The following is a 12,613-nucleotide window of genomic DNA, read 5'->3' as shown; positions in this document are numbered from 1 at the left end:
TATAAATCATGAAAGAGTAGTGCAGGAGAACGAATGTCAATACGAAGATACTTCTCTTCTGCTATCAGGGACACAATGAAGATTACATTTTCATCAATAATCTAGCTGTGTGAACAGCATACTTTATGACTGGTTACATGGAACTGTCTACCACATGATCCTAGTTCAGTCATAAAGGTGGATCCTGTTTGAAAGTGCAATACACATCCAATTGATTGATTACTTTATTGAATAACAGTACTGGAGATGATTGCCTTAGATGTGCATCTTTGAATATTAGGGTCATTAACAATTTCAAGTATGTGAGAACCTCTCTAAGTCAAACATTGTAATCATACAACATTCATCAAAATAATTTATGCAATACATTTATTTTATCAACACATTACTCACTAGATAATTTCTTTTTACAATTCAATCGGGACATATTTTCCATATTCTGCACATGTGACCAATTGCTTCTCAATGTGAGTATCAACACAGATGTTGTAAACCGTCTGCTGCTAATTTGGCATGTTTTCAAAAGCAGGCTCGTTTGGTAAAAAGAACAGAACTGTCACATGAGAGACGTTTGATGTTCAATAAATGTAAACACACAAAAAAACACAAACTTATAATTACATTCAAAATACTCTGGATAATTAAAATACACTGCAAGAGGACACATTTAGACAGATTGATGTCAAAAACTGTTCTCTTTTTAAAAAGCATGAAAGCTCTGACCCTTGAAAGCTTTTTGTATTATCAGATGCAAACCTCTCCATCGTCTCAGGCAAGGAAAGGTTAACTCGTTTCGGGGTATTCCTACACATACGCAAGCTGGTGCTGGAAACATGGCCACCACAACAGACAGCTATGGCTACCACCATCATCGTTACAAGTGTGCGTAGTCCCTGTTCTCTGTGAGAGAATATAACTGAAGAGTGTGTGTGTGTGTGTGTGTGGGTGAGTGTTCTTCTGTCTATGAGTAAATGTGTGTCTGCATGTGCGCCAGATGGATCAGTAGAGTTGGGCCCCAAAACCAAATGTCTGCTTAATGGCCTGAAAGTAGTATCTCAGCCAGCCTTCCTTGGTCCGGTCCTCCTCGTTGGTGGGGACGCCTCTGGCGTCCAGGTGCAGCTCTGTCTCGTCCCCTTTGTCCTTCAGGGTCAACGTCACAGTGGCATAGTGCTCTGCGTGAATAAGAGAACAGCAAGAAACATGACTTGGAATGGATGACTCAACTTCTGAAGCCTTCACTGAGGCTTGGAATTCTCAAATCATCCTGAGGAGTAAAAAAAAAATGGTGTCCTATATGCCTTTTATTGGCTGGTAGATACAGAGCTGTGGTAGTGTGTTTCAGTAATGTGTTCATCAGATTGCAACATTCTTCCAGTGTTTTTCGAAACACACAGACACAATCATGCATCATAAAAAATAGGGAAAAAAATTAAACACAATCAACTCTCAATCTTATCTGTATCAGAAAATAAGTCTGCTCAGTGCAAATCTGCAACCTACCACAAGGCCATGTCTTGAATCTCCATTTCATGACGATCTTTTCATCCTGCACCTGGGGAGCGATAACAATAATGTCTAAAAATGGCTACCAAAATCAAAACTAGAAAAGGAACATGTATCCTAAATGCACCCTAATCTGGCCTCCATGGTCTGAGCACTGATGAGATCATACAACATGACATTCTTTTTGAATAGTTAGGACATTTTGAACATTTGGCCAAATTAATAAAAGGAGGAAATGGTTTCAAGATCACTGATTTCACCTACAGTACAACTCACAAGAAGAATACTCCACTATGGAGAGCATTATCAGTCTTTATACCTTTCCCCTTTGGAGCACCTGGTGGTTATGAATGTGATGACCTATTTGACTGAGGGGTGAAAGTACTGAATCGAACTGATCATCGTCACTGATGAGCTTTAAATTATGTGAATTGATTTTCAAATTTCCATTTCATTAAGTTTTTGTTACTTTCACCCCTCATAAACATGTGCCTGGTCCTCCTCGACAATCCATCTCTTTTCCTTACCAGATCCATAAACTCCCCAGACACATTCCCATCCAGGAGCCGGAACTTTCCCCCTCTGTGGTTTTCAACAACGGCATCAGCATGTGTAAAGGCTCGGACCATCTGTGTCAGTAAAATAATAGACGTCATCAACCTGGTTGACCACTGGAGTTGGGTATATATATTACATACATCACAGAAACAGAGTGGCTAAGGAGCTAGGCTAATATGCAGCAGAAGCACGAAAAGTTGAGCAAGGCACTTAACCCAGAGTTGCTCTGGGTAAACTGGTCCTGTATTATCTAACGTAAGTAAGTTGCTTTGAATACAGAACTGAACACAGTCCTCCTCACCTCAGGATGGAGAAATACTCTGTAGAGTTCCTCCGGCGCAGTGCGGAAATTATCTTTCAGACTGAATTTGCAGGTCGGAATCTTCACCCCAGTGGCAGCTGTTGAGGAAGCCGAAGTAGAGGAGCCAGTCTGAAGGAAAGAGAGGTACAAATATAACATTTATCTAACAGTGCACACAGGACAAATTAGCCCATCCCATAGCACATGCATATCAAGGACAACTGTTCGCTTCAATAGATCAGTACACCGAAAACAAAAGCTGGGCAATTCTAAAGAAAGGTTTTTAAAGTTTAAAAGCGCAACATAGCAAGACTTGATTCAACAGAGGAATAATGACCGTCTGAGCTAAATTTAGCACCTGTAATAAGCCTTGGCCACAACCTCAAAAGGAAACCGTTCCACCCAGCTGAAACTCACTGAATGTTCACCACTAGGCTTGAGCCTGAGCTGCAATATGAACGACCACTGACCTGGGACTTGTCCGGTTTAACTTTGGGGGCAGTTTGCTGCTGTTGCTTTTGGCTGGGCATGCCATTTGCCGATGGAAGGATCATGCCTTGTGTGAACTCTGTAAATGTAGGAATACTTGTTAAAAGCAGGACAAAATCCTAATGGTACAAATCCATAAAACGAAGACAAAGCTTAGAACAGCACATTCTGGAATCTTGATGAACGTAGTATTTAAGTAAGTATTTTAAGGAGAAATGTAGTATTTAAGTAAGTATTTTAAGGAGAAAAAAGGCTTCCTCCTGTTGATTGAATCAAGCATTATATAAGCTGTGATATCATTGCAGGTTTTATAGACAGCATTGTCACCTGATTTCAGATGGGTGATGTAGCTTCCTAGAGCGATCCGGATCTTCTTTTCTCCGTCCTTTTTCATCAAGTCAGCCAGTGGCGTGAGGGGCTCGTCTTTACCGAGCGCAACACTGATCTATGACGTCAACATGGACATGTTGAGACGAGAGATTCTCATGAAAAAGGCTTCTATTCATCACATTGAGACATAATTACACAAGGTACAGATTGCACCAGAGGTGCGTTCAAACTGGCAAACGTAAGCGAACATTTGCGAACGGGTTCCTGAGTTTATGGCGAATGCTTGCAAACACTCTGTGAAGGTAGTATTCTGCGAACATACAGTGAAGCTGGACCACCAATTCGTTCAAATGTAACTGTTCAGAGAAAACAAACATTCACCTATTGTTTGCCGAATTTGAACATACCTCTGGTAACCTACAGAAATGATTACTTAATCAAAATATCTAGTGAAACATTCTCTTATTAATTATGCAACTGGATTATTTGACCTGTATTTATACAGATTTAACAACAGACAAGAGCATGGAAAGACTCATCTGACAGGTACTTAGTATTGCATCAGGCTTTCACGGAAAATGCCGTTTCCATTTCCACCATAACTTACATCCAAGTCTTCCATGTCATTCTCATCAGACAAATTTGGAACTTCAATGCTCCCCTTGTACTTGATGCCACTCTTGGTTGTGCCTGGGAGAGAATACCATTAAACAGTATATGTTAGGGACTGAAGAGTGAGTACCTATCAGATAATGTGGCTCTATGGCTGACGTCTCTCTGTAATCACATGGCAAGTTGAGGCTCCAAACTGTGCCAAAAACAAAAGTATTATTTCTGCCATGCTGTTGGTGACAGTGTATAGTTTTGAAGGTCACACCTTCAGCATGATTTTGAAAAAGATTTGTTTCTCTCTGATCGTCAGCAAACTGTTCTGATCTGTCTGTGCGATGCAAACAAACCAGACTATAACTGAACCTCACTCCTCCATTCTGTTCCACAGACTCTGAAGCATTTTTACCACTCTAGAGCAAAACAGACAAAATGACAATTATGTAATTAAATACAGCATTGCCACCTGAGAAAGGTGGCACCTTGATTGAATTCAATGTTAAAGTCAGATAGGAGGGTTGCCGTTTGTAAAGAACGCTATATCCTCTAAGGTGAGTGTGATACTACATGAGAATATGTAGATTAGAATGGACAACACATGATGTGGATGAGGATTCACTTTTTCATATTCGTGACTAGAAGATTTTAAGTCACCTTAAGCTATCCCAGTGGTTCTCAAACGTTTTCACTCCCCACTTTGGAGTTTTTTCAAGCCCAACCTGGCCCAATAAACCCAGCAAAATGGTTTCCTGTCTCGGTCGGCTATTCCAAGATGTTATTTCAATTCATAGGTCTGTTTATGACCGACTGTTTCTGTATGGCTGCTTTGTTTTGAATCTATGATCTTCCTTGTCAAAAAAGACAGGTATTATTGAAGACACAAAAAAAACCCACAATTTCCTCCTGTCCTCTATTCCCCACAAGCCGGCCCACACTTTGAGAACCACTGAGTTAGACCAATATTACAGAAAAGACATAAGAAAGGCGACTATGGGATTCACTGTCAGAAAAAATCAATTAAGGCTGTGAAAAAGTGTTACAGCTGCAGTTAAAAATCAATCACAGCAGCAACATTTGAACACTGCACATGCTGTGTGTGCATCCCTGGTCTGAAACTCACCAGTCCACGTAGCTTTGATGTTCCACTCATAGAAGAAGATGAGCTTGCCCTTGCGGTTGTTGATCGAGGCTTCTCCATCCAGCGTGTCCACTGCAGTGACCTCACAGACACCCTGCTCCCCTTCCACACGCACCCCCATCAGCAGTTCCTTCAGCTTGTCTGTGGACCAGCCTGTCGCATCCCGCTCCGTCCTGTGATGGCAAGGATCCCACAGTTAGTCAGCAATGGCAGAGTGATAGAGAGACTGGGTCTGAGGGAACCTGGCCTCCCATCTAGATAGAGCACACACTATTCTGGTGCAAAGCATTTACAATTAGAGAAAATATAGCAAATAATTGATGAGGAGTTACTGGTGAGCCAGAAGGAGGACATTCTAGTGGCTTCTAATATGATGCTTACAGCTGACTAAGGTGACATGGAGATAATGCTAGATGTTAGCACTTCAGATGTGGAACATAAACACATTTGCCACAGAGGGTGAACACAACTCTCAAGGTCTTTAGCAAAAGAAGTTGTTTCAGTGAAGTGTCGGCAGAAAAGAAGCAACAATGTCTCCCTCTAACAACCCCCTAGATAGTAGAAGTGCGAGAAGTGAGTGTGACAGCTGTTCTTTGGTGTATATATACACCCCCATCAGTCTGACCCAAGTGGTCTCAAAATAGACATCTCTTACGTTAGCAACCCCTTAAAGAGCCCACCATATTCCAGATGCTTCACTTGTGGTGCCCGTCTACAACTACTACTGCACATTTTTTCAGAAGGTACATTTATGAATTCTGGAGGATAACTCGCTCTTGTCGTCAGGGAAACTGTACCACTACCACCGTTACTTAAAAATTTTCAATGACATAACAACAGTCAAGGCGTACAAAGAGTCAGAGTTGAATGTTGAAGCCATGAGTTTGTGAGGTTTCCACAACACCAAGCAGGAGCTAATGAGGTAGAAGCTATTGAGCTACGGTTGCTGCTGTCCCATCTTACCAGTGCCAATTGTTGACGTTGGTAGCATCAGCCCTCTCCTCCACGATCCAACGTGGGTCGCCTTCTCCCCATTTGGCCATTTTGTCCCAGTAACGTAATAGCTGTCTAGTTAACGGTGTCTAGCCAGGTAGATACTTCTACTGGTACTCACACATATGACAGCGGGACAGGTCGCTAGATCCTGCCGATGACTTATCTAGAAAGTTCTCGAAAAATCCCAACTGTACAAATCGCGCTAACGTAATGTTAGCAGGCTAACACCGCACCACAACTAGCAGGCTTACTTGTCGGTCAAGTAATCACGTATGAACATGTACTTTCTGTTTAATAGTTCAGTAAACAGTGTTTTGGTAATCGTTTGATAAACTATGAAATGCGTTAATGTCTCCGGGATGAAAGTAGAGAAGTAATTACAACAGTGCAACGGCAACGTTGCTAACAGCCCAGAAAGCAAGCAACAAAGTAGATTCTTCTTCGTCTTCCTTGATGTGGAGATATAGATCTATTGAACAAATGCATTGTCGCCACCTGCAGGCTTGGAGAGTAAAAGAGCTTGCTAAAATTACTATGTAATAACATAGTCTGCTATGTCTATGGTCTGTCATGTAAATGTTTTACACGATACTTGTCTCACATATAACATATTTAAATAGAAATATTTACAGGTACATTTTTGCTTTTGTATATAGATATAATGAAGGTGTAGATTAAACACCATCTGTAAGCATCAGAGACTCCAAAGGACAAATGAATGATTCTAGGTAGATTGAAATTACATGGAGTGATATAAAGGATGTAGGCAGAGAAACAGAAATGCATGGTTTCTGTTTATTCTGTTTAGTTTATTTTTCCTTTGCTCATATGTCTTGATGTGCTATATGTTTTATTGTGTGTGAGCAATACAGTCAGCAAACCCTGTACAGAGAAACCTCAGAATCCAGGGAATCAGTCAAGTGATTTGGTTGTGCCATGAATTCATTGTTGCCATGGTGCAGCAGGAAGACTCTCTCTCTCCCTCTCTCTCTCTCTCTCTCTCTCTCAGGAGCTGAGAGCAGAGGCAGTCCTGGCCTCCTGCATGCGCGTTGATGTTACTCATCTTTGTATGAAGCCTGCTGACTGCTGGGCCAGGCCCTTAGGAAAACAGCAGGGGCCTCCAAAAATTGAGAGAGGGGTAAGGAGGGGGGCAGATAGTACCACATATGAGGGTGAGACTGACACATCAAAGAGTATCTCCCCCTAATTAGATTTGGAGTTGAGGTTAATGTGTGTGTGTGCGTGTGTGTGTGTGTGTGTGTGTGTGTGTGTGTGTGTGTTTTAGAGAGAGAGATAGAGACATAGTATGCATTTATGTGTGTGTGTGTGGGTGTGAAATCTTATTTTGGCAACTGTACTTTTTATGTTTATACACTGTGCAATTAAATGCACATTTTGTCCAGCCAACGAAGCACTGATCGCAATCACGCTGAACCGGGAGCCAGTCCTTTGTGTAGCCTAGTTGACAGCGCTGGAATACGAACGCAGCTCCCTGCTTCATGCTTCTGCATTATTAATGGTGGTGCAGGAAGTGAGTGACTTCTCCAGCTCTCTCAGGGTCGATCGCACTCATCCCACTGACTTGACGAGAGGCCAGGGGTGGAAAATTGGAAAATAAAACCAAAAATCAGATATGTAGAAAAACATTGCTGCAGCGTTAAAAATGAGGAAACAAAATGTTAATGTCTCGATGATTTTTAAGTGACATATATGCACATTTTTGTTTTTTTGTTTTTTGTTTTTTTATGCATTTTGCATTTTTTTATATGCAAATTATTTGATAATTTTACGTTACATGGTTTATGTGGCTAAATAAAGACCAGAATAACTACATTCTAGATATAATGCACACCAAGCACATCATTACACTAAGATTTTACAGCCACAACATAATCTGTCTGTTTACTGATTCATGCATTACATCTTTTTGGACCTTTCTCAACAATAACCTTTTTTCTTGTGATTTATTTGACTGCCGAAGGAAAGAAGGTTAGGCCTATCGTTGGATGTGAAGACACATACATCACATAAGTTATTTTCATAGGAATACATTTTGAAATTCAAAATGCACTTTCAAAATCTACCACAAGGGGGTAGGCCTATCCTTTAATAATACTCACCCCGTACTTTTTTCCAGTTTTGTCCTTTTGCGTTGAACTGTTGGACCCAGAATCTTTTGTCCCAGACTTCCTTTAATAAAGCACCTGGTCCAAAACAATGCCTTCAGTCACACTTCTTGATGCAGTCATATAATTAACGCCATCTTTGCTGTATAATATTAACCTTGTTATTATTTCTGTTGGTGTTTAAAGGGCTAATAATAACATCTCTGAGTGGTGGTAGCAGTAGCTGGTTCAGTGCTCTGCTTTTTATGGGCACTGACTGCATCGCAACACACGTACGGAGTTCAGCCTCAAGGGGGCGACAAATGCAGGCAAGAGTTGTTGGATTTAAGGTGTTGTTGACTGCAGCATATAATTCTACCAAGTAACCCTACATTAATGAAAATGTGTAGAACCAGGTTGTAATGCCATTGCTTTTTTTTTCAGGCTGCAAAAATGTAATATCAAAGTCAGTTTCAGTGTTCCCTCTGGACCAACTGAGACATTTTCAGCACCCGTTCATTCCTTTAAAACCTAGATCTAACTGGTGTCCTATGGAGATGTTACATTTCTCAAACCAGACTAGAATTATTCATTATTTTTTCTACATTGAACTTACATTCATCCAGATATGTAAATTCATATGGCCTGCTGCAGCAATTCTACACTGACAGCATCTCACCCCATTTCTCATTTTAGTCAGACAGACAGACAGACCAAAAAAACAATGTGAATGACAAATATATATATATATTTTTCAATTTGATTTTATTTACATTACATGTACTGACCTGCTACAATAGTGTTGCATAGAGTATGACTGGAAATAAAGAGGTCTTAAAGAACAGAGACAGGGGCATTAACAGGAAATAACTACCACATCATGTGATAATTTGGGAGGGGGGGCATATTCATTCTGCTGGAAATTTAAATGCTTTCTTTATACATCAATATACTTTTTCAGAGAAAAAAAAAACAATAAAAATACATACTTTTAGTCTCTTTGGACCACAATGGTCAGCCTTTTTCTTTTGTCGTCATTGTGCGAGGAGTTCATATTGCACTTGGGACTTAAGTAAACCCTTTACAAGGTTCTCCAGCACATACATCTTAAAAGGGAAGCTGAGACATGGATGAATTAAAAAGTGGCACAATCAAAACACAGAGAGGATTGCAGATGTTCAGTGTAAGTGTGCATTAAAGCTTCCCCCGAGCCTCGTTCAGACGTAGGAGACCGAAGACGACTGGAACAGACCAGCGGCCACTGCTTTTTCACGGAAGGCAGATGAGGCAATCTTTCTTTGCATCTTTGTAAAAGGATTCCCTCAACACTTGTGGCTTTATTGTGGCTTCTAGCTTTTTTTGCAGACATTTCTTCATTATTAGTTTTCAAGGAAACACACATGAGCACTTAGGGGTAGGGACAGAGGTCATAATCCACGATTCATTGCTGTGTGTTGTAATAAGAAATATTAACACAGCCCATCTATTTAGGTGGCTCTAAATGTTATCAAAAAGTGACATGGGACTGCCAACTGTCAATGTTTAGAAGTCTCACTTTAAGTTATCTAAAATTTAGAAAATAGTGCCATGTAGAAATAATGACAATAACCGGGATCACTGCAAGAGGGTCTTGCTGTAGAGATACCCTGACATATTCATATAACTGTGAATGGCTTGATTGGTAGAGTTACAAGTATTGCGTAATTAAAACATAACTGGGTACCCCTGGACTGGAGTGGTGAAAGGTGAAACAAGCCTGGCCAAGACAATATACAAACTTTGCTAGATATTGAGACTCCTCAATAAAATGTGGTAGGCATCCTTCAGTATACCCGACAATGGCCGACATATATATGTTTGTGTAATGGAAGGAACAAAAAACAGACTAATAAAAATAACACTCAAGGGTGACATTAGCATGGAGAGCTGCCAAATTGACTGCCTGGTTGGTAGAAATCTCTTTAGTTTGTACATGTATATTAATATAAAAACAAAACCTATAAGAAAACAAACAAACAAAAAATTCAATAGATATTTCTGTACTAACATTCTGACAGAATTAGCAATTTACAAAAAAATCATTTCGTTGATAAAAATCTCACAATTAGCAACAGAATATTTACACACACTCCTCTCATCCAGCGGGGTAAAACGCCCCCTTCTTTTTAAAGCGGACCATTTTCACACATTTAAATAAAATTCAATATATTATCTCATTAACTTAACCACACAGAAAAAAAATTAAAGAAATACAAATATATACAGAAACACACAATAGAACATTAGAAAAAGAAAACAACAAACACACAAAAACAAACAAAACAAACAAATATAAACAGCTTGCAAGCCCATGGTTTACTTGATGCACAGCTCTCAGCATGAGACACAGGAAGAAAAAACAGGGAGATAAATGTCCATGGACAATGTCGGTGGAGGAATCCTACGGCCATGTTCAAAGAGGGCCGTCTCCACGGACATAGTTGTAAACATCCCCCACGGGCCAGAGGGGTGGGGGTGGGGCTCACTGAACACCCCAAATTTGAGTCCGTAGACATGTGCCTTCTTTGACAGAGAAACCCCTTCCCCTCCTTGTCACAGACAAAATATCATGTTCAATGAGATTACAATTTTCAGGGATTTTTTTTCATCAGTTTCTTTGCACTTTGGATGACTGAGGAGTTCGGAGGGCTTTTCCTAGTGAAGGTGCTCACTCCTGTGAGACGGGGAATACATTGCTCTTCAGATGAGGGAAAAGTTGCTGGCGTTTGTCAACCAACTCCACAAACACAAAAGGGCTCAAGCTCCTCCTTCCCTCTGCTTCCTGATTGGCTACTGAGAGAGAGGGGCCCCTTCTGTGGTGTGGACACACACACACACACACACACACACACACACACACACACACACACACACACACACACACACACACACACACACACACACACACACACACACACACACACACACACACACACACACACACACACACACACACACACACACACACACACACACACACACACACACACACACACACACACACACACACACACACACACACACACACACACACACACCAGCTGTTGTGAAATTCTCAGTGAAGCTTTTTCTTCAAGCAGAGTTCCACGTGACTGAAGCTCTGGGCTGCGGCTTGCTCTCCCTCTCCCTCCCCCGCCTCAACAGTCGGTCACCCAGTACCACAGCACACTCCACCTGCAGCCCCAGCTCCAGCCGGCTAGCTCCACACACACACACACACACACACATATATATATGCACACTCACGTCGCACACACACAAGCACACAAACACAATCATACACACACCTGGGGCACCTCCCCTTGTGATACAACTTCCTGGTGACTAAGACCCTGATTGGCTGCTACTGGTTATTACGCAACTCCTTGTAGAGACAAATGGTTCGATCATGGGCAAAGGGGAGGCAACAAAAAGGGGCTAGAGAGTGTATATGTGTGTGTGTGTGGGGGGGGGGTGTGTGTGTGAGCGAGAGTGATTAAGGGTTTGTTTGGAACCAGCAGCCTTGTGGCTGGTGTACTTGTGTCGGTCATGCCCTGCCCTATGCTTATGAGTTATGGTCTTCACTGACATTTCATAGAGAGCTGCAAAAGGTCCTTGAGGTTTGCAAAGGGGAAGAAGTGGGTGGTTCAGAAGTCTGGCTCTAGACCACAGTAAAATGGTGCCTTTCAGGTGTTTGAAAACGACTCCGTGATCATGTTAGAAAAAACACTTAAGATTTAAAATACCCCCAAAAAAACAGTCTGAAATTACAAAGGAAAACTCAGAACTGTGAACAGGTTGTTGGGGCAGAGAGACACAGCTGCTCTCTGGTCAAAAGGATCCATCGATGGGTAGGGGTGGGGTGGGGTGGGGCTGGGGGGGCACAGTGTGCAGTTCAACCATTGCCAGTCTTCTTATCCTCCGTTTATAGGCACTAAAGTTCATTCAGCAGGATGCCAGAGCATGTCTGTACTCGCCACAATCATTAAAGCCAAAAATGTATAAATGCAGATTTCATCTTAATAATACAATTTCTATGTATAAAACCAGGAAGAGACGAAACGTGTGGCATGTGTAAAGAATCTCTCTTCTCTCTTCAGCAGTTATCTACAAAGCCTGATCTTTTTGTCAGACCCAAAACGTCCCACAGTCCTCCTGCAGAAACGGGTGTCCCTTGTGCACCTCAGACCTGAGGTGCTGAACACATGGCCAAAACAACAGGGGAAACAAGGCCTGCCGTAGGAGAATGTCGGCACAAACAAACAGCGCTGTGGAATTGGGTGACAATTGGGTGGGGGGGGGCACGTAGCCTTGCTCCGATACTACACAGCTCAAAGAGAGCAAGACTGACAATCGTCAGATGTCTTTTATGTCGTTGTTGTTGTTGTCCATTTTTGTTTTCAAGAGGGGAATAAACCTGTAAGGGGTACACAAGACTGCTAAAACATTAAGATTGACTTTGTATAGTAAAATATTGATAGTGAGCTCTTGATTGTTGAGAGGTAGTGCGAGTGTTGTCGGATGTGCATGTCATGATCAGACTGTAGAATTATTGATAGCAAATGT

The 12,613-nt window shown here is 41.5% G+C and overlaps 1 protein-coding gene across 1 annotated transcript; it reads right to left on the bottom strand.

The window, feature by feature from the left end:
- Window positions 1-352: 352 nt before the first annotated feature.
- On the bottom strand, window positions 353-6,360 carry ahsa1a (AHA1, activator of heat shock protein ATPase homolog 1a). The gene is made up of 9 exons (XM_062550995.1): window positions 5,892-6,360; window positions 4,911-5,101; window positions 3,789-3,871; window positions 3,179-3,296; window positions 2,833-2,930; window positions 2,363-2,491; window positions 2,031-2,132; window positions 1,501-1,552; window positions 353-1,172 (listed from the first exon to the last, which is right to left on the bottom strand). Exons 1-9 carry the CDS (start codon window positions 5,969-5,971, stop codon window positions 1,000-1,002), a joined length of 1,026 nt encoding a protein of 341 aa, XP_062406979.1. The 5' UTR covers window positions 5,972-6,360; the 3' UTR covers window positions 353-999.
- Between the last annotated feature and the right edge of the window lie 6,253 nt (window positions 6,361-12,613).

The sequence above is a fragment of the Sardina pilchardus genome, chromosome 12, assembly GCF_963854185.1.
Source record: "Sardina pilchardus chromosome 12, fSarPil1.1, whole genome shotgun sequence".
In the NCBI taxonomy this organism is placed as follows: Eukaryota; Metazoa; Chordata; class Actinopteri; order Clupeiformes; family Clupeidae; genus Sardina; species Sardina pilchardus.
Note: the sequence above shows the minus strand (reverse complement) of the source record. Positions and strands in the feature narration are given on the sequence as shown.